Genomic DNA, 25963 nt, shown 5'->3' on the forward strand with positions numbered 1-25963 from the left:
TGCAGTGTTTACAGCACGAGGTGTTTGCAGCCAAGCCCCAGAGGCAAGAGGGAGTCCTCTCAACAAGTGGTAGTAGTAGCTTAAAACATTAGTAGCTAATGTTTTCCCCATTAGTTTTCTGGGGAAACCAGCAGAGAGGATTGCAAATAGAGATCACATGATCACAGGACTCTTGGCAATCGATCCTAACTGCAGATGGGTTGCCAAGTGCAGAGATGGCAATCACATGATCACAATGGTGCTGTAACTTCAGGCAAGTCCCTTCATTCAGCAACTTTATCATTTTTAAGGAGTCTACCAGGGTTTTAATGTTATTGTTTTATCATTTGGCTTTGAAAGGGATGCACTTTATTTCATACGATCACTGACCATAAATAAACTAAACAAAAAATGTAGCGGTAGGAACGTCATAACCCTTCGAAGAGTAAAGGCCCAGGAAAGATTATGAAAAATGTTCATTATCTTGCGAAGAATCCTATCTTTAAATGGCAAGTCTGGTATCATCAAAGCAGTTTTTAAAAAAAGTATAATAGTCATATTTCACGATAAATTTAAAAGCCCAAAACAAAGGTCACAAATATGAAGGGCTAATAACTTAAATATTTAAAAGTTACAGGTGGCATAATAAAAAAACTTGAGACATCAGAGAACCTTTACAGATAAGATCGTTAAAGGAAAAATAAAAGGTGCCGTTAACTGTTTATTTCTGCTTCCACTTTTACCTGGGAAAACAGCAATCATATTTGCTGGTAAATCTATGGAATCACTTGGAAAGCTGATGACTATCCCAAATTTGATCTGCGAGGCCAATTCATAGAGGAACTTTGCCAGAATGTATCTATTTAAAGGTGCTGAACTTTAAGAAATCAGAATTTAGCATGAAGCATCCTTCCTTCCCTCCATATAACTACAAGCAGGAAATCCTGGGAATGGCAGACTCAGTCTATCACTTGAAGGCTGTCAAAATCCAAATCTCAGAACATTCTTTTTATTTTACTGATCCATCTATCATGACATATCTTATTTCTTTAATAAACTGTTAGTGGGAGGCCAGCATTATGGGTTCCTTCAGGATGGTTTAGAGCAGACACAGTCTGGATAGACCATCCAATAAAGAAGGGGGTCTTCAAACTTGGCCCTTTTATGACTTGTGGACTTCCTCCCAGAATTCCTCAGCCAGCATGCCGACCTGAGGAATTCTGGGAGTTGAAGTCCACAAGTCATAAAAGGGCCAAGTTTGAAGACCCCTGCAATAAAATGTTCTATTTATTGCTTTATACTGCATAAGTTCAATTACTTCCATTTTTACTGTCTTAACCCAAACCCCAGATCATTTCCTATAAGCCTATTATATTATTTGCAGAGTTTTTCCACGGTTTTCCTCTTAGTTTCAACAGCATGTCCCATGCTATGCACGTTGGGCTAAAAGTGTAATTTTCATTTGGGGGACTGAAATTAAAAACATAAGTTTCTCCTTTTATCTCTTACTTTGCTGTTTTAAATACTGTACTGTTGAGATTCCCCCCCCCCACCTTGAAACTCTTACTTTGCTGTTTACTGTTTACTTTGCTTTATCTCTTATTTTACTGCTTTAAATACTGTACTGTAGAGATTTTTTCCCCCTCTTCCTTGAAACTTTCACTTTCAGTCTCTAGTACAGTATTTTGTGACAGCCCTTCTCTTTGTCTCTTGGAGATTCCACATGGCTGAGTCACTTGGAAAGGCATTTTACTTTTCATCTCAGACTATAGCCTCTTTCACTACTGCTTGCATAAGCTCTCACTGACTCTGCTTTTTTTCTATCAGTCCTACAACTGAGTTTCTCCTCATACCTGGTCCCATGTTATTCTGTTCCCAGACTCATATCTTCTGTCTTCTGCCAGTAAAGCAATATGATCTAGGTCAGAATTTTCCAAACTTGACAACTTTAAGATGTGCGAACGTCAACTCCCAGAATTCATGCTACATCATGCTGGCTAGGGAATTCTGAGAGTTGCAATCCGCACATCTTAAAGTTACCAAGGTTGAAAAACACTGGTTTATAGTATTATCACTTATTTCCAGCTGTTCCTCTTTTTTCTGGTAGCATTTCCATTCTCCACTCTATTCAAACCATTTGTAATACTCTTCACTATTCCAGATTTAACAAGCCAATCAGTACTCACTGCAGCTGACCAATAGGAGAGGGCAAAGGAAAAAAAAGTCCACACATCTTAAAGTTACCAAGTTTGAAAAACATGGTTGTAGGCCACGAGTAGGCAACCTTGGCTCTTTTATGACTCATGGACTTCAACTGCTAAGCTTGTAAGCCGCCCTGAGTCTTCGGAGAAGGGCGGGATATAAATGGAATTAAAATAAAATAAAAATAACTCCCAGAATTCCTGAGCCAGCATGGGAGTTGAAGTCCACGAGTCATAAAAGAGCCAAGATTGCCTACCCCTGTATCTAGGCCAGGGGTCTTCAAACTTGGCCTTGGCTGAGGAATTCTGGGAATTGAAATCCACAAGTCATAAAAGGGCCAAGTTTGAAGACCCCTGTATCTAGGCTAATATATGCTTCCAACATACTTCACACTACATCACATCAACCACTTAGTCAAGCAGTTGCAATGAATCAATAAATAAATCTTTCCTCCAGCTAGCCACTCTACTTCCATTATCAGCAGCTGGCAACTAGGCAGAGAATAGGGTTAGGTTAGGGTTTCTTTCTTCTAGAAACTTGTGAATCTATTCTTTTGTAAACTTGGTTTCTCTCCATCAAGCAGAGGAAGGAAAGACTATTTTTCCAATATATTACAGTTCTTTTTTTCTTTATACATATATGTAAAGGAAGAGTTCACATTTCCCAAACTCATCTAAGAAAGCTTCCTTTTACCTTCAGCTATTTACTACCAACCCTAAAAATATCTATTAAGGTTTTAAAACCTTCAGGCCTTCAAGACCATTTTTTAATCCTGGAGAACCTTGGCTCTTTTATGACTCGTGGACTTCAACTCCCAGAATTCCTGAATCAGCATAGCTGACTTCAACTCCCAGCATAGCTGACTCAGGAATTCTGGGAGTTGAAGTCCACGAGTCATAAAAGAGCCGAGGTTGCCTACCCCGGCGATCCTGCAATTTACCATTGCCTTCTTCCCAGGACTGACTGATTACCCAGCTGGCTTCATGTCTAAAGCAGAACTCAAACTCACCTAATCCTGATGCTTTAATCACTCCAGAAAACTGGCTTTGTATTAAAGATTAAGCACCATTAATTCTAAATTATAGAATGGCCCTCTCACAGATCTGACAACATTTCCCCATTAGGCAAAATTAAAACACACCATCAAAGGCATTATTCTATTTGGACAAAAGTCAGCTCTTCCCAGAAATTCAACGCACAGCTTTCATGTTCTATAATCTTGGGCATTTCAATGCCATATAACGACTGAAGATCTACTTCTATTAATGTTCTCATACACATTTTGTTTGTGATTTAGAGGGCATTAAATTATATAAATAATTAAAAATTAAATATAATTTTCAATTTATATAATTTAATGCCCTCTAAATGTTTTAATTAATCCCCAGGTTTTCCAGACACAAACACAGTCTCAATGTTTTTCAACCTAGGCAACTTTAAGTGATGTGGCTGGCTGGGGTATTCTGGGACTTTTAAGTCGACACAATTTAAAGTCACACTAAGGTTGATAAATACTGGTTTAACCCCCTTGGAAAACACCTTTTTCACTCAGAAGCAATCCCATTTAGTAAGTAAACTCTTTGGAGGCAGAAATCAGCCCTTTTGATGCTTTTTGAAATGCAAAGCAGACAGAACACCAACAGCAAAAGCAGCAGCAGCAGCCATCATATACTCCCAGTAGTTAATAAGACCTATCGGTGGGGGGGGGCAAGAAAAATGAAAATTGCTTCTAGGTTCTTTTCTGCCTCTGACATTAAAATCCTGCTCCATTATCATTCTCCTGCAGGAACCCCATTGTGGAACTCATTAGCGATTATTTTCTAAGTTGACATTCACTGCTTCTTTCCTAAACTTTCTAATCCAACCCAACAGTCAATAACCACTACTATATTTCTTTCAGATGGATTGTGTGTAGAGGTACTCCTCGACTTACAAAGTTCACAGTCACTGTTCAAATACGCCACTGAAAAAAATTGACTTTTTTTTTTTTTACACTTACAACTGTTGTAGCATCCTCATAGTCGGGTGGTCAAAATTTGGACGCTTGACAACTGGTTCATATTTATGCCGGTTGGGGGATGGGGTGGTGTCATGTGTGAACCACCTTTTGCAAACTTCTGCCAAGCAGAGTCAATGAGGAAGCCAGCTTCACTTAACAACCGTGTGATTAACCGCAGGGATTCGCTTAACAACTGGGGCACGCAAGGTCGTAAAATGGGGCAAAACTCACTTAACCAATGTCTCGCTTAGCAATATGAATTTTGGGCTCAGTTGTGGCCGTAGGTCAAGGACTACCCGTATTTAAGGTTTCCTTTTAAGTCACCACGACCAAAAATAAAAATAAAAAATCCCAAGGTTACCCCTCACCCGACTCGCCCCTTCTCCGCCTCAGCCCAGCCGCAGCTTGAGCGCAAAGGGTGTGGCGAAGCCAGGAATAATAATATACGTCGATGCGCCTAGCCGGAGAGAAACTCCGCCGCTGCGGGCGTAAAAGAGCCGGTCGTGCGGCTTCCTGCTCGGACGGGCGGGGCCGCGGGATGCCTGGCGGGGTGCGGTTCCTCGGCTTCTTCTCCAGGCCTCGTTGAAGACCCATTATCGTTTGTTCGCTTGTTTGTTTTTTTCTCTGCCCGGCAGCCGCCCAAGCCAAACATGAGCGGCTCTAGCCCAGACAAAGGGGAAGCTCAGGAGAGCGAGGCGGCGAGCGAAATGGAGCAATCCCAAACGGAAGCCGACGGAGCCGAGTTGGACTGGGAGGCGGCGAGGATTGCCTACGAGAGCCTCACCAGCACCAAGAGACCCCGGCCCGTCAGTATTGCGGGCAGGATGGCGGCGGGGGAGTTTCCACCGAGAAAGGGTCGCCGGGGCGGAATTTGGAGCCAAAGCGCGCAGGATGGCGGCGGCGGGGGCGGCGGCGTCTTCTGCGACCCCCAGCAGGGCAGGGACCGCGGCGCGCTTTCCTTTTTCCTTTTCCCCGCTCCAGGCTCTTTAAAACAGGGGTCTTCAAACTTGGCCCTTTTATGACTTGTGGACTTCAACTCCCAGAATTCCTCAGCCAGCTTTGCTGGCTGAGGAATTCTGGGAGTTGAAGTCCACAAGTCATAAAAGGGCCAAGTTTGAAGACCCCTGCTTTAAAATGTCTCGGCCCCGGGCGCTTTGCTCTCCCTGCCACTCCTACTCCTGGCCTGGGGGGCGGAAGGGGAAGAGTTCCGTGGAGCGAACCCTAGCGTGGCTTTTCCCCTCGGCCCTTGGTTTCCCCCTTCCCGCCGGCCCCGGCGCTTTCCCCCCCCCCCTCCTACCGGTATTGGCTTCTCCCAAGACTTTCCCGTCTCCCTTTGGTTTTTTTTTGGCTCACTCGTTTTTGTGTGTGTGTGTGTGTTTTCCCCTCTTTCCTTCAGCCCAAGCCTCAAAATGCCATCACCATTGCCGTGTCTTCCCGAGCTCTCTTCGATATGGTGGAGGAGAGGAAAATTTATGAAGAGCAAGGTCTGGAAAAGTATGTGGAATATCAACAGGCCAACGAGAACGTCACTCTGAAACCTGGGCCTGCTTTTGCCTTTGTGAAGGTAAACTCCCTTTTGCTTCCATGGAGATCTTTTTCTATGGTCTCCTCCCTGCCTTCCTTTACCTCTTCTAGTCCTTCCTTCTCCTGGAGCACATAGCCAAATAACACGACTGTATTTCATCATTCTGCCATCCGATAGAGACCACTGGAGATGCCAGCCCCAATATTTGTAATGGATGGGGTGTTTCCTGGTCAATAACAAAGATTTTATTTATTTATTTATTTATTATTTATTTTAATTCCATTTATATCCCGCCCTTCTCCAAAGACTCAGGGCGGCTTACAAACTTAGCAGTAGCCTTCATTCTATGTATATGCCTGCTTATTAGGGCTTTCACACACACACCCCAAGCGGCATTATTACAAAGTCAGCTTAATTGCCCCCAACAATCTGGGTCCTCATTTTACCTACCTCGGAAGGATGGAAGGCTGAGTCAACCTTGAGCCTGGTGGGATGCGAACCTGCACTAATTGCAGGCAGCTGCTGTTACTTAAGGAGGCATTAGCCCACTGCTCCACCAAGGCTCCACCAAGATATTACAATCTTGAAATCCAATTAAATAAAAAGATGCAGTGAATATAGGTTTTCTAACGACTAGGTCCATTCTTCTAAGAGACTTTGACATATAAATTCAGAGAGGTTTTGTCATGATGTATATTTATACTAATGGACATTTCCTATTTGTCCTCCCTAATTTAAACAGGTTTTTTTCCAGCTTGCAGAGCTTAGTCGCTGGAGCTATAAATGGGACGAGTAGTTGCACATAATTTCTCCTTTATACCTCCTGTTTTCTGAAAAAAGGGAACAAAGTCATGTCTAGAAGCATTAAATTATTCTATCTGTACTAAATCAATATATATTTGAAATGCATGAAAATGCATGGGTTTCTATCTTAGATGCTAGAGATTCTTGTAGCCATCAAATCTCATGGATTTCAACAGAATTTAAAACTTTTTTAAGACTGCAGCTTTTGTGTCAATGTTTGTGTGGCAGCATTCAAACATGGGTAAAAAGACCATCTGGGTTGGCAGAGTTACTTGTTAGAAATTTGCCAGTTCCTGTAATTTAAAAGGATTTTAGTGCTTAATTTTGTGATCTCAACATTCCATCAAAAGAGGCTGCTTATAGAGCAGAGTTGTTGCAGTTTTTTCTTCCTATAAAACCTCCTCAATACTTTACTTCCTCCTTTTATGATCTGCTAGAAACTGTTGTGTAAAAACATGGGGTGAGTTGCAAAACATTCCCTATTTGGTGTTCCCTCAACTTCTTCATTGTAGAGAGCTTTCCATCGCTGGCTAGAAGAGACATTTCCTACTGCCATTTTCTTTCCAACTTCTCACCTCTTCATTATCAACACTTTTCCCTTCATTTCTCAGTAGGTACCCTTATTTGAGCCACTGCATCATTTTCACCCTTCTGCACAGCCCTCTTATTTAGGAGCATAAAAAAATGTTTAAAACTAAACTGGGATAGTGTTCCATTTAACTCAGTATGTCTACACCACGGGTGTCAACTCACCATGTCACGTGATGTCCCTCAACGTATCATGACTTCTTTTCGCATTGCCGGAGCTGTGATGGGCGCAGCCTCTGCATGATGCAACCAGCCATGGGCGGGCAGTTTGACACCCCTGATCTACACTTACTGACAGTGGCTGAAGATACTGAGCTGTGAACCTATTTACCATCCAAATAATTATGCTGTTTCACTGAACCTTTTCCTGGTTATTTCATCCAACTGGAACCTAGCTAATTTATAGCTCTATAAATTAGAGCTGGGGTCTTCAAACGTGGCCCTTGCCTGGTTGAGGAATTCTGGGAGTTGAAGTCCACAAGTCATAAAAAGGGCCAAGTTTGAAGAGCCCTGAATTAGAGCTATAAAAAGCTCTGCTTTTCCTCCAAACTAGTAGTATAACTCCCTTGACAAAGCTTCCCTGCTTTTTTCATCAAGGGGATTATACTATTAGTTTGGGGGAAAAGCAGAAAGTAGATGATGACAGAAGCTGAGAAACTGTGCTGAACCAGATCAGGCAGAGTTTTTAATATTCTGCTTCCTGTTTCCCCAGGTAAGGCTGAGAAAGGCTTGTAACTGAAATGCTGATGTGTCACTTTCCGTCTATGCATTCAATACAGAGTCATCTAGGGAATCCTCAAGTAACTTTTATTGCCTAAGGCAAAGGGCAGCATTATACCCTCTACCCATTCCCGGTGCTGAAGTTCATCATACTAGTAGCTGAGTCTTCAGTCATGCAAATGGGTCACTTTCCTCTACGTGCTTGGAGGTATCCTAAAGTTCATCATACTAGTAGCTGAGTCTTCAGTCATGCAAATGGGTCACATTCCTCTACGTGCTTGGAGGTATCCTAAGGGACACTGGACAGATCATCTGTCACTTGCTGTACATCAAGCTGCTGCTGCTGCTTGGGTGTCCAGCTCACTTCTTTTAGTCAAGCCATCCCTATTTATATTCCTGAGCGTCTTAATTACTATAGTGGTTAAAGGAAGAGACATGGGTTTGGTACATCTTCAGCAAGTCCTAGCAGATTCTGAACAGGTCAAGAAGTCATAGGCAGGTTAGACTGGTAAGGACATGGATCTTCTAGGTGTAGCCTTACATATTCTACCCAGGCCTTTTGATGAAAACCACATAATGAGGTAATATGCGTGTTTATTCACTTGTTCCTCTCAGGCGGTGGAACATGTCAATGCACGACTTCGTGAACTATATCCTGACGATGAAGAGCTGTTTGATATTGTGCTCATGACTAATAACCATGCCCAGGTGGGTGTGAGACTTATCAACAGCATTAACCACTACGGTGAGTCTGAAGTCTGGTTGTCTATGCATTTGGCTAGGCTACTGTGACATCTTTCATCTCTGTGTATCCTATACAATTCTAAGAGTAAAACAGGGTGCTTGAATCGTTGCTGTTCCTTTTGTGTGAAAAGCAGAGCTGAGAGATAAGGATTTAATGGCACTACATAGAGTTGATGTGATGTAGGACAGTGCACCATTGTATGCAGCTCCTGTTGGCCAAAGAGTTTCATGAGACTTAGGTAGCATGTCAAAGGTCATATCCCAAAGTAAGGAGAAACCGGCTCTTTTGAGACCATCTTATCTTTTAGGCCAGGGGTCCCTAACCTCTGGTCTGCAGCTTGTTGGAAACTGGGCCGTGCAAGCAACGGGTGAGTGCTTGAAGCTTCATTTGCACATGCACAGGACTTAGGTTGCACTGTGAAACCAGCCCCCCCCCTCCCCCCCCCCCCGCTGATGGTCATGGAGCTAGAAAGGTGGTTTTTTTAAAATCCCATTTATATCCCGCCCTTCTCCAAAGACTCAGGGCGGCTTACAATTTAAAGCACAAATCAATGTGCTTAGGTTGGAGACACCTCTGTTTTAGACCACCTGCGTTGCCTTTCAAGCCCAAAATGCAAAAAAAAAAAAAGCTCAGACATCTAATCCTAATTACTCTGAGCCATAAAAGGTATGCTGGCCAGCTATATGTGGCCTGTTCCTATACTTACAAGCAGAGCTATACAATTGCCTCAAGACATGGTTGCAGCTCAGTCTTCTGCCTAGAAATGTACTCTATTCCACACTTAGGAAGTTTGTGACCCTTTTTATTTCTAAGCCAGCATTACCACTCCAGGATTATACTGCTAGGTAATTATATTAGCAAAATATCAGTCTGGAGGAAAATAGTTTTTCCCTTGAAACATTGAGTAGAATCCACACACAGAGAGAGATTTTCCAACCTAGCTGAAAATGCATTCTTTCAACAAGAAACATCTGCTTTTTTCAGCTGATTTCTTTTAGCATTGTGCAGCTAGGAAGATTTCAGACATACTGCACATAAATGTAACATCAGGTTATTGAAATTTAATGTAGATTCTAATTGTTTTTTAACCAGAACACAACTACCCTGTGAATAATTGCATAAATAACAGCAGCAAACCAGAGTTTTTCTGCATGAGTTGGGACAGAGAATTTTTTCTTCTCTTAATATCTAGGTCTTCTAATTGAACGTTTCTGTATGACTGGAGGAAAGAGTCCAATCGGGTACCTGAAAGGATACCTTACCAATCTGTATCTTTCTGCTGACTCTGAAAAAGTCCAGGAAGCCATAGAAGCAGGTTTGGATTGGATTTTTCTTTGCTTTGATTGAGTGCTAAGCAATGTATTGATGAATTATTTGCACTTTCAATAAAATCTTAATTGGATCAACTTAGATTTGTTAATTTAAAAAAATGGACGTTTTTGGTTATCAAAATCAAAACCTTAATTAGAAATTGAAAAATATGGGCCTGATGTTACCTACCTGAGAATAGTTTAATAAGAAGGTAATGCAGCTGACTCTTCTATCTCAGTGTACTGGATTTTTTTTTTTTTTGTAGAGGTTAAGACACCAATCTAGAAATGAGATTGTGAGTTCAAGTCCCACTTTGAGCACAAAGCCGGCTGGGTCAACTTGGGCCAGTCACTTTACTCAGCCTTAGGAAGGAGACAGTGGCAAACCGCTTCTGAAAAACCTTGCCAAGAAAACTGCAGGGACTTATACAATCTCCAATAAATGGACACAATTGAACCGAAGAAGAAAAAATGTGTTCCATTTAGCTTAGTCTAAATAAGCATGTTCATAATGGCAACTTTAGTTGTCTGCGAGAAAGGCAGAAAATTGTTAGATCTTGCAATTTTGCTCACATAACTAGCCGACAGTTTTGTACATTTTGGAAATATACATTAATACTGACCTTGTGCTTTAGTAGAATGCATCCTGACTTGTTTCTGTAATATTTCTGCAGGAATTGCTGCTGCCACCTTATTTTCTGGAAATAAAAATGTGCCTTATGATGATAAGCAACTCCGAGTAGCCTTTGATGGAGATGCTGTTCTTTTTTCTGATGAGTCTGAAATCATTGTGAAAGAACATGGCCTGGATAGGTTTTTTGAGCATGAGAAGATCCATGAGAACACACCTCTGGCAAAGGTAGAATGGCCACCTTCTTCGTTTTCTTTGTTCTTATAATGTTGCCTGTTTTTTCGTTCTGTATATTGATTATATACAGTAGATAGGTTTTTATTCATATTGTGCCTTTTAATGTGTTTTATGGTGAACTGCCTAGAGAACTTTGGCTATTGGGTGGTTTGGAACAAACTTTTGTTTCATTGGTCACCAAAGCTATTCTTCCTTGTTCGTAAATCAATGCTATGTATACTTTTTAAATATTAAAAGAAAATAATTGTAAAACATCACATATCAGAGGCCTTTCAGGTTCCAAGGAATAAACAGAATTTAAAGATTTTTTTTTCTGAAAAGGAATTGGGAATCTCTCCCTGTTTTGGTTTAAGTATGTGCTCCTTGCTCAAAATATTTATTAAGCTTTTAAGAGCTGCAAATAATTTGGCGGAAGACGTCCATAAAGCAGCTTTATTCATTATTTATGTTATTTAAATATAACCAGTTCAAAGGATCTTATAATGGCCTACCATAGCAAAGTAAGATGGCAAAACCAAGTAAAATTAGTAACAATTTTTAAAATACACAGAATCATAATGACGTTTGTACTTAAAGATAAAAAGACAAAAACGTTACTGTCAGTTTAGCAGTTGGCGGCTAAAATTGGATGGTGCATTTGGGAGAACTCCATGAGCTGAAAGCCATGTGTAGCCATGGATTGCCATTTCTCCTGTCGATAAATAATCTTAATTTCAGGATGATGCCGGATTCTGACACATTATGCACCCTTATTTTATGGAGGGTTTTTTATATACAAACTTTGCTGTCATGGAATTGGCCCCCGAACTGAAATTACAAAGGAGGTTTTTGCAATCTAGACATATATCTACATATGTGCTGCAGTCAACAAGTTTGAAATGCATTGAAAGTCCCATTAATGACCAGCAATCCTGCCTTTCTTTAAAGGAAAAAACGGTGCAGAGTTCTAAATGTATTTGTCATATTTTGCACCTTTAGGGTCCTTTGAAATGTTTCCTGGAAGACCTTGGAAGGCTCCAGAAGAAGTTCTACCTTAAAAACGAACGGTTGGACTCGCCAATCAGGACTTATCTGGTGACAGCCAGAAGTGCTGCCAGCTCCGGAGCCAGAGTGCTGAAGACTCTTCGCAGCTGGGGAGTGCAGATTGATGAAGCCCTCTTCCTTGCAGGGGCACCCAAGGGTCCAATCTTGGCAAAAATCAGACCTCACATTTTCTTTGACGATCAGATGTTTCACATAGAAGGAGCACAGCAGCTGGGAACTATTGCCGCACATGTACCGTACGGCATTGGACAGAAGTATCACAAATCCAAACTGAAAGAGAGCCCAGCCAAAAATTAGTTCCTAACTTTTTGCCCTAAATTTGCTGTTCGATTTAACATTTCCACGGGTGGGTTTGTATCAAGGTTATATTGATGGGGTTTATTAGGGGGTGGGGGCACATTTTGATATTCACATTCTTGTATAAATAATAAAATGTTTTACATGCTCCAAAGCATATTTTGTTTTTAGACAATAATTCTAGCTCCGACTTATTTAATGTCAGGAAATAAAGCTATGAAATTTGTACAGCACAGAGCAGAATTTAATAAACAGTAATTGCCCACAAGATATACCAGTTTTTATGAAATTTTGCTTATGTTGTTCCAGAGGCAAACAACCTGTAAAGCTGGGGGCACATTTGAATTTTGTGAACATACTCAGGAAAAGACTGTGATGGAAAGCTTTCCTCTTTAAAAAAAAACAACAAAACAGCTGCCCTCTTGACATGGCCAATTACAAAACACCCACTTGCCAAAGGTGAAGGTGCCCCCAGTGTGCCCTGGCTGATGCCAGTGAGCCCCAATGTACTGTTGCAAAAAAGTTAAAAGCTTGTATTTTGCTTTACAGTGTGGCAGATTAACAGACAGACAGATGAGAGATGGATAGATACATGATGAATACATTTTAAAAGTCAGATGGGATCAGGAAACTATGTTGCCTACTAACTAGATACTATATTGTTGGATGTAAGCTGTCAGACCCTATAGCAGGGGTGTCAAACTCAATTTCATCGAGGGCCGCATCAGCATTGCAATTGCCCTCAGGGGGCCGGGTGGGTATGGCCAGGGTGGGCGTGGCCTACTGGGTGGGCGTGGCTAGAGTGTGTATGGCCTACTGGGTGGGCGTGGCCAGCTCTACATCACATCGAGGGTGCCTATGGGGGCCTGGGCAGGAGTGGAACAGATCTGAGGGTCTCTGGCAGAAGGAGGGTCTCTGGGCCAGGGCCAAGGCAGTGGGGGCCGTTCCCTCACTGTTTCCAGAATGGCTTCGCGGGCCGCATGAAACCACTTCGCGGGCTGGATCCGGCCCCTGGGCCTTGTGTTTGACATGTCTGCCCTATAGACTCCCAATAGAAGCCACATTCAAGAGTGGATAAGGTATGACATGCCAGCAGTCAAGTCAGGAACATTCTGTATTTTTGATGCACCAAGCCCTAAAGGTTTGCCATCATTACCCTATACCAGGGGGTAGGCAACCTTGGCTCTTTTATGACTCGTGGACTTCAACTCCCAGAATTCCTCATCCAGCATGGCTGGCTCAGGAATTCTGGGAGTTGCAGTCCTCGAGTCATAAAAGAGCCAAGGTTTCCTATCTGCCCTATAAATTCCTGCATACATAACATTCATGCAAACATACGTATTGTTTTAATTTAAAATTCAGAACATTTAGGTTAACATAATTGCCATTTAATGAATATGGTAGCATATGTTTTGGCTGCTGTCACAATCCTTTCACCACATAAGAGAACTTGCAAGTAAAGTTCTTTGGCCCTATCAAGCAAGTAGGGCAGAAAATTCTCAGCAATATAGAATAAGAACATTTCTGCTCTGTATACTGTCTAGCTGTAATTTTTCTGACTAGAGTTTGATGGAATCTGCCTTGGAAGGATATATAAGCAGGCCATGGTGAACACCTTTCTTCATTTACAGATAGTGAGAGTGGCGATGGTTGCATTTTGCTGATTATTAGTTCTTCCCAAGTTACAGCAATTGGGCACATAAGTCCAGTTTTTCTGAAAACTAATAACCTCAAGAGTTTTTCAAACACTACTTTGGCCTTGTAGATAACAGCCATAAACTTGGCACAAACTAAAAATTTACTGTCCAACATCTTCCAAAATAATAGAAAAGTAACCTATAGAATTAATAGGAACATCTACAAATGCAGAACCATTTATAAGTTTTTTAAGAGTTTGTGTATTTTTGTGGGATCTGAAGCCCTAGTACCAATTCCATTGGCAAGAGAAAAACAATAAAAATTTAAAAGCACACTGCCAAAGGAATGTTTAAATTGATGCTACTCCAGCTCCATATTTATCACTGCATTTGACCATTGCAGGATTCAAAACTAGATCCGCTTTGATAATACATACACAAATATATATCTATTGTGCCATTTCCTTTCATAGTAAGTTGCATGGCTGTTTGCAGACACGGATACGAGTTGAAAGAAAAGGAAGAAATTAAGCGCATAACAAAATAAAGAAAATAAAGGTAATGCTAGTCTACACCACGATAGTATTCCCTACCTCTCTAGCCTTGCAAATTTTTTGATTCCATTGCCTCCATAGATTGTTTCATGTATTACCTTCATTCATGAAGCTATTCACGTATTCCAGTCTCAGGATTTTACCAGTTCCATCTAGCCATGGCTTTCTCAGTCTTTCCCTTTTTCTCAACTCATTTGCTCCTCCCGTTCGTTTTACATTTTATTTTTTATTTTATTATATTTATATACCGCCCTTCTCCCGAAGGACTCAGGGCGGTGAACAGGGCACATATAAAAAATACAAAATACAAAAATTAAAAAAGAATTAAATAGTAGCCCAGCTAAAACAATCAATAACAATATAAAAATCCCCATTAAAACCCCAACATATCCCCCATCAGGGTACCCAAGCATTTTGATCTCCATTCATTCTCTGTATGATCAAAGCACCCCAATTTAGGGTTTCCGCACAATGGAATCAGGTGTGGCTTTATTTTTAATCCCTTTGCTTTTGCAAATTTATTACAGTATTCATCCTGCTCAGTGATCATGTGAGCGAACTGAAAGTGTCTGTTATTGTTACTTGTAAGCAAACCACCTCCGCTTAAAACTACTTTCCCACCTTAATAAAATCTAAATGTTCCGTATTTTTCTACATAGGAACTTTTTATAAGAGAATGTCCAAATTTTTAACCAATTATCTTACAGAATTAATCCCTGAATGTATAGTTTTTTTCTGTACAATGAAAGATAATTCAAAGAATAGAATTTCTAATAAATAATTATTAACATTTTTATTGTAACAAAAGATAGAAAAGACATTGTATTTCTCCCTCTACTTTAGTACACGCATTACGGTTCAGGATGAAAAGAAATTTGGGAAATCCTATGACAAGGAAAGGTCTACTAAAATTAGGCTAAGCAAAGGATTTCTGTACCAAATGATTCAGACTTGTTCATCCTACATGACTTGGCCATAATCTCTCACAAAGAAATAAGGATTTTCCAATATTTCTATTGCCATGCATGATACAAGAGTGGGATCCATGATAAACTGATCATGCCTGACTTGTGTTCTGCATATTTTCCATGGAGTTCAAAAATAAGGAGCAAGCCAACAATCCAAAATCCCACCAATTCTATTGACAGAAATTTAAGGGCTTCTACACGTTTTTCTTTAAAAGTCTTTTTTCTTCAAACTTCTAACCAAGAAAATTGGAGAAGTATACATTATTAGAGCTTCTAGCTAAAAAGAATGTTAGTGATAAAGATAAACGATAAAGATGTAGCTCTACAAATGATTATTGAAAATGTTAAGATAGTACTACTAAACATATACACTCAGTGGTAAACTAGTGGTTAAGGCATCTGGCTAGAAAGCAGGAGACTGTGAGTTCAAGTCCACCCTTAGCCATGAAAACCACCTGGGTGATTTTGGCCAGTTTCTCTCTCTCAGCCCAACCCCACCTCACAGGATTGTTGTTGTGAGGAAAATAGGAAGAAAGTGTGATGGATAGTTTTGCCACTTTGAATTATTTGTAAAAATAATAAAGATGGGATACAAATAAGTAAATATATAAATTACAGGCTCTGATGGATGGCTAATGATTCTGTGACACAGAGCCCAGGGGTCAGGAGATGAGGCTGAGCCTACACATAGGTTATGCTGATTTGTGATTGAGGAGTCTGGTTTTGTTCCAGCTACTCTTTCTACATGTGTCTGCTTTTCTGTATTCATATTTTTATATTTTCTTTAACATACCTGTCCATAATTATAAATTTGAGATGGGCAGCTCTAAAAATGGTAATTGATTAATTATGCCAGGATACACACATAATTGAGCTTATATAGGTAAAATAAATTTCAGTAATAACAACTTTGACTAGCAAGCAGAAAATAAATAAACAATGCAATGTTAACTAGTCACTTGCCAATGTTTATCCAAGCAATATTTCCTTTTTGATTCAATGTTCCTTGTTCTTGCTTTTTTTAAAAAACAAAACTCCAAGCTTAAATGTGATATCTCAGTTTTTACCTTCTACACCAGCAAACGCTTTGTTTTCTTTCTTCCCGGCTAGACTACTGCAACGCTCTCTACATGGGGCTGCCCTTGAGGACCACTCAGAGGCTTCAACTGGTGCAGAATGCGGCCGCGCGAGTTGTGTTGGGGTTCTCCCGATACTCCCATGTTACACCTCTGCTCCGCGAGCTGCATTGGCTTCCAGTTGCCCTCCGGGTGAGATTCAAGGTGCTGGTAATGACCTATAAAGCCCTACATGGCATGGGTCTGGATTACCTACGGCAGCACCTGCTGCTGGCGTCAACTTCCCTCCGTCCAGTGCGCTCCCACAGAGAGGGCCTCCTCAGGGTGCCTCCGATCAGAGAATGTTGACTGGTGGCCCCCAGGGGGAGGGCGTTCTCTGTGGGCACGCCAGACCTGTGGAACCGCTTGCCGGTTGAGCTCCGGATGGCCCCCGACCTTCGCTCCTTCCAACGCGATCTAAAAACCTATTTATTTGAACAAGCCAGCCTGGTCTGATGGGTTTGGGGGTTGGGTTTGAGTTTTAATATAGTTTTTAACTATTGGGCATAATTATTTAATCTTTTTTAACTTTTGTATTTTGTATTTTGATATTTATTGCCCTATACACCACCCTGAGTCCTTCGGGAGAAGGGCAGTATAAAAATTTAATAAATAATAATAAATAAAATAATAATAAAAAAGGCTTTAGTCTTGGAAAAGGAGAGGTTAGGGGAATCTCATTCTGCTTAGTGAGCAGGAACAGGACATCCCTAGCAAGATCTTGCTTTGAGATAAAGTTGATGTGCATTTGGGGGGGGGGGGGTTTCAGCCACAACTAAAGGCTACACACTGCTACTTCTGACATCCCTCCTAGAGAATCTACCATTGATATTATAAATTAAAAGTGAGATTAGCAAGGAGTCGGGAATGGTTCAAAACAACACTGCTATATTTATTATTTAACATTTCTGGTCATCTCATCTAAGTGATTCTATACAGTCCTGTTACTATTCTTTTCCCACTGGATTTATAACAATCCTGGGCTGTTGTTTAAAGTTGTTGTCCAAAGGCATTACACCGAAATCTTGATTTTGCCACAACAAATATTGCATACAGCACATCAGATTTCTCCTGCAATCTATCTCGTTAGCACAATGGCAACTACAGCAGTGCCCGGCTAAAGGAAAGGGGTTGGGTCTGTGCCCACGTCATAGGTTTTTATAGACAGATGACTTAGCACAAGACCTGTAAGCACATAGGCAGGTAGAGGGAAATGTTGGAAGGTACTTGTAGACTGGCACATGTATGTCCTAGATATAGGATATAAAAGAAAGCAGAGAAGGGATTTTTTAAAACTGCAGATACTGCAGGACATGTTGTTGGAGAGACCTCCCCTTGGGAACGGTGGAATGAAGTGGAGCCTACAAATCCAGAGATTTTGGAAGGCAGGAAGCAGACCAGGATGAAAATCCCGGTGTGTTATGAACAAATGGAAAGACCAGAAGAGACTGTGTCATATTTAAGGGATTTCAGATACCGGACAGTGGAAATATGCGATTAAAGGCTTTGTTTGGCAGTGTTTAGAATAAATTCCCTCATTTCTTTAAGTGCTGTCCCTGTGTGTGACTATATCAGCTCCTATCCTGACCCACCATTTGACAACTTCATTAGAAAGTAGTCTAAATGATATTATTCACCTCTATATGACAAAAATTACATCATCTGCAGCAATTAGTACCTTTTATGATATTAGAGCTGACAAAATGATGTAATTTGTTTCATGACATCATCATTCAAATGACAGAAATTTTCATGATGCATACTTTTCAATCTAATGGATATCCCTCAATTGGATTGTTTCTGACCAACTAGAGGATGTGATTACATATAAATGTACATACAGATACACAAGTACACACGTCTTTGGTTGAATTTCTAACAATACTTATTAAATAAAACATATCCCAAGCGGCAAAAGTGTATCTGCTTAAGCTGACCTTCCTCGCTCTAAAACAGTTGAATGCAGACATCTGGAATTTGTTCTCCTTTAAGTAATTGTACTGGAGATCCTAAATCAAACAGGGAACTAGATGTGAATAATTTAATCTTTCTATGTTTATGCTGCAAACAGAAAAGAAGAATCTGTTGGCAATTTTAAACACACTAATTTTATTATACCTAAACTGCAGAACAGAATCCAGTTGGTCAGATACATAAAGTGTTATCCTCTGCACGTAGTACAGAAGAAAAACATGTAAGCTAGTGGAAATTAAACAGGTCAGAAGGAAGTTGAACCTGAAGGAATACCAAATTATAAAGACCATTCTTAACTGTAGACACTGATAACAGCATAAACCAGGGGTCTTCAAACTTAGCCTTTTTCTGACTTGTGGACTTCAACTCCCAGAATTCCTCAGCCAGACACGCTGGCTGAGGAATTCTGGGAGTTGAAGTCCACAAGTCATAAAAGGGCCAGGTTTGAAGACCCCTGGCATAAACCTTTCAGCTAAGCAAATTTCCTGCTTTGTTGATAAGTCTAACAAATAAACCCGGTTTCTTTTTGCACCGGTGCAACATGTCTAAAGCAAGATGACATTCATTTGGGCTCATTTATTTGCCTAATAATGACAAATATTACATGTAAAAAAAAAAAAGAAAAGAAAATTCCAATCAGGACGGAACAGGGCGAGCGCCAGGTAAAAACCGAATCCCGACTTCGCGCCCGCTAGCTATTATTTCCCAGAATGCCAAGCGAGAAGAGCCAGCCAACCTACGCAACTCCCGGAGGTTCCTTCCCCGTCCCCACCCCACCCCACCCCGCCCGCCGCGCGATGTCATTGGGTCGTAACTCTGAGTGATCCCTCGGTCGGCCTAGCTCGCGCCCAATCCCGTCCAGCCCGGGGCTCTCTAGGCGATGGCCGTGGCTGGGATCCTCCTGGCCGCCGCTCTGGGGGGAGGGCTGCTTTTCCTCGCGCGCTGCTTCTCTTCCGCGGCCAGAAAAGTTGCGCCGAGGATGCCGGCCGGCGGCCCGATGGAGGGCAAGACTGCCATCATCACCGGAGCCAACAGCGGCTTGGGGCGGGCCACGGCGGCCGAGCTGCTACGGCAAGGCGCGAGGGTCATCATGGCCTGCCGGGACTGCGGCCGCGCGGAGGAGGCCGCCCGCGAGCTCCGCGCCGAAGTGGGCCTCTGCTCGCGCGGCGGGGGCGAGTGCCGCGGGGAGTTGGTGGTGCACGAGCTCGACCTGGCTTCGCTCCGCTCCGTCCGCAGCTTCTGCCAGCAGGTGCTGAAGGTACGGGTCGGGTGAGAGCAGAGGTGGGGTGGAGGAGATTGAAAACCCCTCGGGTACTCTCCCTGCTCCAGGAAAGACACATTTCAGCCCCCGGGGAGTGCAGAAATTGCTTTCCTCTGACACAAAGGGGGTCCTGGGATCCTTCGTGCATGGGACACGAACAGGATCCCACTGGGACATCTGAGCCTGGAAGGTAAAGAGGACCCCCTCGCCCGGTGCATTAGGGCGCTTGCCGAGGCAGCAACGTTTCTTCTGCAGCAGGTTATTATGCTTGAGTCAAGGGTCCGCATTGCAGCCCTTGGAAGCAAACGTAGGTCTTCTCGTTCGATACGGCTTTTTTTACACGGGATTCACCTTGAAACCTGAATAGATTATGCCTGTAAATAACCTATTGGGCTCTCAAATAGGTCAGGCCCTTTTAGGCTGATCCGTTGACAGAAAAACACGGGTTCCGGATGCAGATCCTCTTGATTTCACGTGACTTTATGCAGGGCTTCGTGGTCTTTCCACACAGCATGCATGCTAATAATTGTCTGATTATTTCTGGTCCTGCAGCCCTTGGAACCAAACATAGGTCTTCTCGTTCCATACGGCTTTTACGTGGGATTCACCTTGAAACCTGAATAGATGATGCCTGTAAATAACCTATTGCGCTCTCAAATAGGTCAGGCCCTTTTAGGCTGATCCGTTGACAGAAAAACATGGGTTCCGGATGCAGATCCTCTTGATTTCACGTGACTTTATGCAGGGCTTCGTGGTCTTTCCACACAGCATGCATGCTAATAATTGTCTGATTATTTCTGGTCCTGCAGCCCTTGGAACCAAACATAGGTCTTCTCGTTCCATACGGCTTTTACTTGGGATTCACCTTGAAACCTGAATAGATTATGGCTGTAAATAACGTATTGCGCTCTCAAATAGGTCAGGCCCTTTTAGGCTGATCCGTTGACAGAAAAACACGGGTTCTGGATGCAGATCCTCTTGATTTCACGTGACTTTATGCAGGGCTTCGTGGTCTTTCCACACAGCATGCATGCTAATAATTGTCTCTTGATTATTTCTGGTCCTGCCGTATGCTAATGTGGGAATCTGGAGAACGATTCTTCATTCACATTATTTTTACATAGGTTCAGTTATGACTATAGCAAAGCCATAGACCGGTGATGGCAAACCTTTCAGAGACCGAATGCCCAAACTGAAACCCAAAACCCGCTTATGAATTGTCAGGTGCACCTGTTGTTTTGAAAAGGCCTAGTGGCCATCCTAATAGCTTGTGAACCAGCTCTTACAGGTGGCACTTTAAATACCGTAGTCAACTCTGTGGTTGAGATGACTCATTGCTTGTAGATGGAAATTGTCTGTAATGTGATACTAATTGTTTATGTATTCCAAAAATCATGCAACATTAAGAGGATCCGTTGTTTACATTCATATTTTTGCAGCATGATGATACTAAACATAGATCCATGATAGTTAAAATGTACTAGGCAATAATGCATCTATTTTACTTTTTAATATTGGATTCTGGTAGGTGCTATGTAAAAATGGTGAAATCAGGAGGATCCTTTGTGTTGAATTTTAAAGATCCATGTTTTATCCAGCCTCTTCATCAGTGCAAATGAGCTTTGTTTATCATCCCCTTCTCACCTGTGAGCTGCAGTAAGGAAGGATATGTGTGTGGATTGCTCAGAGACAGTGTATGCTTTGCTGATGTAGACAGATCCTTCCCTTATATCTCCAGAGAAACCACTTCAGCTTATGGGAATTAATATGCAGCAGATGTGGAAAAAGGATATCAACATGTACAGTGCATTGTGTGTATACAAGTTGGTAGGCTAAAATTAGTTGTGATTTTCCACTGGGAGCATGGAACATCAAGAGACTGGGTTCTTTTTCCCAAACATTGCTGAACAAGCAATGAAAAGCCTTTCCAGCATGAATATTAGCATTGCAGAGTGTGTTAACTGGTGAGGGCAGGATGTGAGGCCTGAAATGCAGACTAGCTAAGAAGATGATCTTGCACAATTGAATGCCCCATAACCTTAAGCACTACTTTGATGTTATAAAATTAAGACACTCACAATCATCTATTGATTTAAAATTGGGTAGATGAGGTAGATAGGCTGGTCCTTCAGGCTTCTTGGCTTCTTTTGTACTCATATTGTGAGAGGTAAAATTATCTTGGTATTTTAAGAAACAGAGGAGGGTGTTTTATTTTTAAATTATCTTAATCAAACAGAAGACTGTATGTCAGACTAAAATGTAGGAATGTTTTGATCTCCAGAGCATATGAAAAGAATTGCAAAAATATTTAGTAAATAAGTATGTGAGCAATGTTGGGTTTGCCTTTGCTTGTTCGATAGAAGTTCAGCTAATAATAGATTTTATCCTGCTGCAGAAATGGAAAACCTGTGCCTACTTCCTATGGCTGCTGTACTGTAATTGTTCCTGAATCTAACTGGCACAACTAATAGGAAGGAATGCTACAGTCCCAAACTTATGAGCTTCATAAGTGTTGCTTAACAATACAGCCCATCATGGCTTTGGTGGCTAGGATTTCTGGGAATTGTAACATCTGGATGGCCACCCATTCCTAATCCATACACTAGTACCTGCAGCCAGCATGAGAACTCAGGTTCCAGATAGTCTTCATCTATGGACATGTTGAGAGTGTTAGATGACTTTGAGACTGTTGTTGTTTCTCACCCAGCCAATCTCACAAAGTTGTTGCTGTGGGAATAAGAAGGAGATCTCCATGTGAATTGCTGAAGAAAAGATGCATTATAATTTTAACAAGTGTGTTTGTGTGTGTGTGTGTGTGTGTGTGTTAAAAAAGCACAAGAATCAGGTAATCATGAAGGAAGCTGTAAGGATTGGCTATGTTGCTTTTGTGTTGTGGTGCATGATTTTCTTTAGACGTGCTTTTTTTTCTTCTCAGGAACTATTTGTCTAAGTTTGACAGTCTTTCAAAATTGTGCAAGTAGAATTTTTTTAAAAAAGAAACAAAATGCTTTGTGAACATGGAATATTAATCTTTCACCGTTTTTTCCGTTTAGATTTTACTCACTCTCTCTTTCTGTCATGCAGGAAGAACCAAGGCTGGATGTTCTGATCAACAATGCTGGGATATTCCAGTGTCCCTATATGAAGACAGAGGATGGTTTTGAGATGCAGTTTGGCGTCAATCACTTAGGTCACTTTTTGCTCACAAATCTCCTCCTTGGTCTTCTAAAAAGTTCTGCTCCCAGCAGGATTGTAGTGGTATCCTCCAAGCTTTACAAATATGGAGAAATCAACTTTGATGACTTAAACAGTGAATTAAGTTATAACAAAAGCTTTGCTTACAGTCGAAGTAAACTGGCCAACATATTGTTTACCAGGGAGTTAGCCCGACGCATAGAAAACACAGGTGTCACTGTGAATGTATTACATCCTGGTATGGTTAGAACAAATCTAGGTAGGTATATACATATTCCTTTATTAGCCAAGCCCCTTTTCAGTTTGGTATCTTGGGCATTTTTCAAGTCTCCATCAGAAGGAGCCCAAGCCATTGTTTATCTAGCCACTTCTCCTGACGTAGAGGGTGTATCTGGGAAATATTTTGGAGACTGCAAGGAGGAGCAGTTGTTGCCCAAGGCCACAGATGACTTGGTTGCAAGAAAATTGTGGGATATCAGTGAAGTGATGGTGGGATTATTAAAATGACCTAGAAGAAGCACTTTATTGAAACAATGGTCGAGGCTATTTTTGAGAGTCATTATTTTCCTTGCACTTTATCCGCTTGATTTTTGAGACACTTATCTTGGGATTCAGAGCAGTCTGTGTCAAATCTTTATTCTTTCCACTTTTTTTAAAAAAAACAAAAATTACCATAGAAAGAAAACATAATATTTAATGAAAAGAACTAGAGTATAATAAGAAAAACGTTAATATATTTCAAGAAAGATATATAAATCCTCTGTGAAAATGAAAAAAAGAAAAAAAAACAGAATGGCTATTTTCAAATTGTGGGCTCAGAGTTCGGTGCTTTGTACCTGAATTAGCTGTGCATGGTGCTATATTTGAAATGTGTTGCAGCAATGTTCTATTAAAATAAAACAAAAGAGACCTATTTTCTATGTCTCATTCAGCGTGGCCTACATTTCCGCTTTAGGTAGGAAGCCTAGTCAAAAACTGTAAAGAGAAAATGTGGCTTGTGATATCTCGTGCCAGCCTTTCTGCTCTGCCATGAAAGCCTTCCAGTGCTCCATGGTTGCACTGTGGTTAATAATACATAATCTGCATAGCATTTCAACTTGTATTTCTCTCCTTAGATCTTATTCTCAGGCATTTGTTTGTCTCGCTGAATCTTATCCTCTAAATGTCTAAAGCCATTACAAATAACGAGAGTCAAATGGACACCCTCCCCTGGTGCCTTTGCGTATTGGAACACTTGTGGAGATGATTTTGTTTGTTGTGATCTTTGCCCTTGGCCACTGATATGTGCTCTCCGTCCAGTTTTAAAATTCTTCTCCTGGATCCACTCTGTTTAAAACCGTTAATGAGAAAGGCCACTCCCAAGTTGTCGAAGGCAATTTCTGCATCTGAATGATATTACCCCTGCCTTTTTTTTTCTTTTTGCTGAGGGTGTATTGTAGTGCATTTGTTATAAATCCTGGGTTGCCCCATTTTTTTCCTCTTGGGAATATAAACCTTTTTGGTTTATCTGTATTATTTCAGAAATACAATTTCTCAAGCATACTGCTCGTATTTTTTTTAAAAATCCCATTTACCGTATATCCCGCCCTTCTCCGAAGACTCAGGGCGGCTTACAATCTAAAGCACAAACCAATGTGCTTAGCAATAGCCTTCATTCTATGTATATGCCTGCTTATTAGGGCTTTCATCCCCCCCCCCCAGTGGCATTATTACAAAGTTAGCTTATTGCCCACAACAATCTGGGTCCTCATTTTACCTCCCTCGGAAGGATGGAAGGCTGAGTCAACCTTGAGCCTGGTGGGACTTGAACCTGCACTAATTGCAGGCAGCTGGTGTTACTTAAGGAGGCATTAGCCCACTGCTCCACCAATGCCGCTTGGGGGGGGGTGTGAAAGCCCTAACAAGCAGGCATATACATAGAATGAAGGCTACTGCTAAGCTTGTACGCCGCCCTGAGTCTTCGGAGAAGGGCGGGATATAAATATAATAAAAATAAATAAATAAAATAAATCTGCAAATGCCAGAATCTAAAAGCAGTCTGGGGCAGAATCTGAAGCTAAGCATGAAGCTTCTTAGGGATACTCCCAAGTTCAAATTTACTCAGCCTTTCTACCTATATTTTCTAAGATTGGAGTCTTTATCCAGAATCAGTCAGCCATAAGGTGGCCACTTTGCTCTCTTGACAAATCTGTTAAGCTATATAAGTAACTTTCATTAAAGTCTATGGAAGTTATTTCCCTTTCCTTTTATCTTTTCATTCCCTTAGATTTTCCCTTTTATTTTTTATGTCCTTAAAAAATAGGATATTTATCAGTTGGGTCTAGTTAGTATCTTCAGTATAATTTTGAATAATATTGCAGTAATAAAATATAAATGGGATTTTCCCATGAAACTAGACATTAGAATTTAGTCCAAATGCATTTAATTATCAACTGCATAAATAATTCTGCAGAAACTGCCTTTCGTAAACCACAAAGGATGCCTCCCAATGCATAAATGTAAAAGAGGACTGTTAAACATAGTTGGAGGAAGTGGCCATGGACTGTGGTTGGAACTGGCGTATCTCCATTTGGCAGGGCTATTAAGAACTGCTGCTTCAATGCACTCTGAAGATTAAGTCTCAAAAGGGGCAGTGCTTTTAAGTTTAAGTGATTCCTAGGGCTTTATCATAGTATGAAACCTGTCTTCCACAGTCTTTGAAGTGATAATTTGCTTTCTGAATTGGTTTAGAGCAGGGGTTCCCAACCCCCGGTCCATGGACTGGTACTGGGCCACGGCATGCCAGCAACCGGTCCACACAAACAAGCAAAGCCCCATCCGTGGGATGCAGGTAGCACACAAAGCCATACATTTCTCTGATCCATGGAAAAACCCTTCTCCGCGGAACCGGTCTCTGGTGCCCAAAAGGTTGGGGACCTCTGGTTTAGAGGAGCAGAGATGAAATACATACACACATTTGCACATGCAAAATATATACATACTGTATGTATAATAAGCACCTTATTCAAAATACAGTTAAATTAGTATTGATTTGCATTAGTTAATCTCTGCCATGCAGAGCGGTTAATATTTCACATAATTCATTTTTGGTTTAATTCATGCAATGTACATTTCGTGAATACAGTTCTATCCGAAATAAAATATATCAACGTGGCAGCATTCTGTTTCCTCATTTAAA

The 25963-nt window shown here is 41.3% G+C and overlaps 2 protein-coding genes across 2 annotated transcripts; both read left to right on the forward strand.

Annotated features, from left to right (window-relative positions):
* The first annotated feature begins 4588 nt into the window (after positions 1–4588).
* On the forward strand, positions 4589–12461 carry LOC310648676 (cytosolic 5'-nucleotidase 1B-like). Its single transcript, XM_083376656.1, has 6 exons — positions 4589–4986; positions 5577–5744; positions 8433–8562; positions 9755–9877; positions 10547–10731; positions 11719–12461. Exons 1-6 carry the CDS (start codon positions 4831–4833, stop codon positions 12079–12081), a joined length of 1125 nt encoding a protein of 374 aa, XP_083232782.1. The 5' UTR covers positions 4589–4830; the 3' UTR covers positions 12082–12461.
* Positions 12462–18818: 6357 nt separating this feature from the next.
* Positions 18819–23694, forward strand: LOC310648683 (retinol dehydrogenase 14-like). Its single transcript, XM_083376668.1, has 2 exons — positions 18819–19587; positions 22675–23694. Exons 1-2 carry the CDS (start codon positions 19210–19212, stop codon positions 23290–23292), a joined length of 996 nt encoding a protein of 331 aa, XP_083232794.1. The 5' UTR covers positions 18819–19209; the 3' UTR covers positions 23293–23694.
* The last annotated feature ends 2269 nt before the right edge of the window (positions 23695–25963 follow it).

Source organism: Vipera ursinii (assembly GCF_947247035.1).
Source record: "Vipera ursinii genome assembly, chromosome: 1".
NCBI lineage: Eukaryota > Metazoa > Chordata > Lepidosauria > Squamata > Viperidae > Vipera > Vipera ursinii.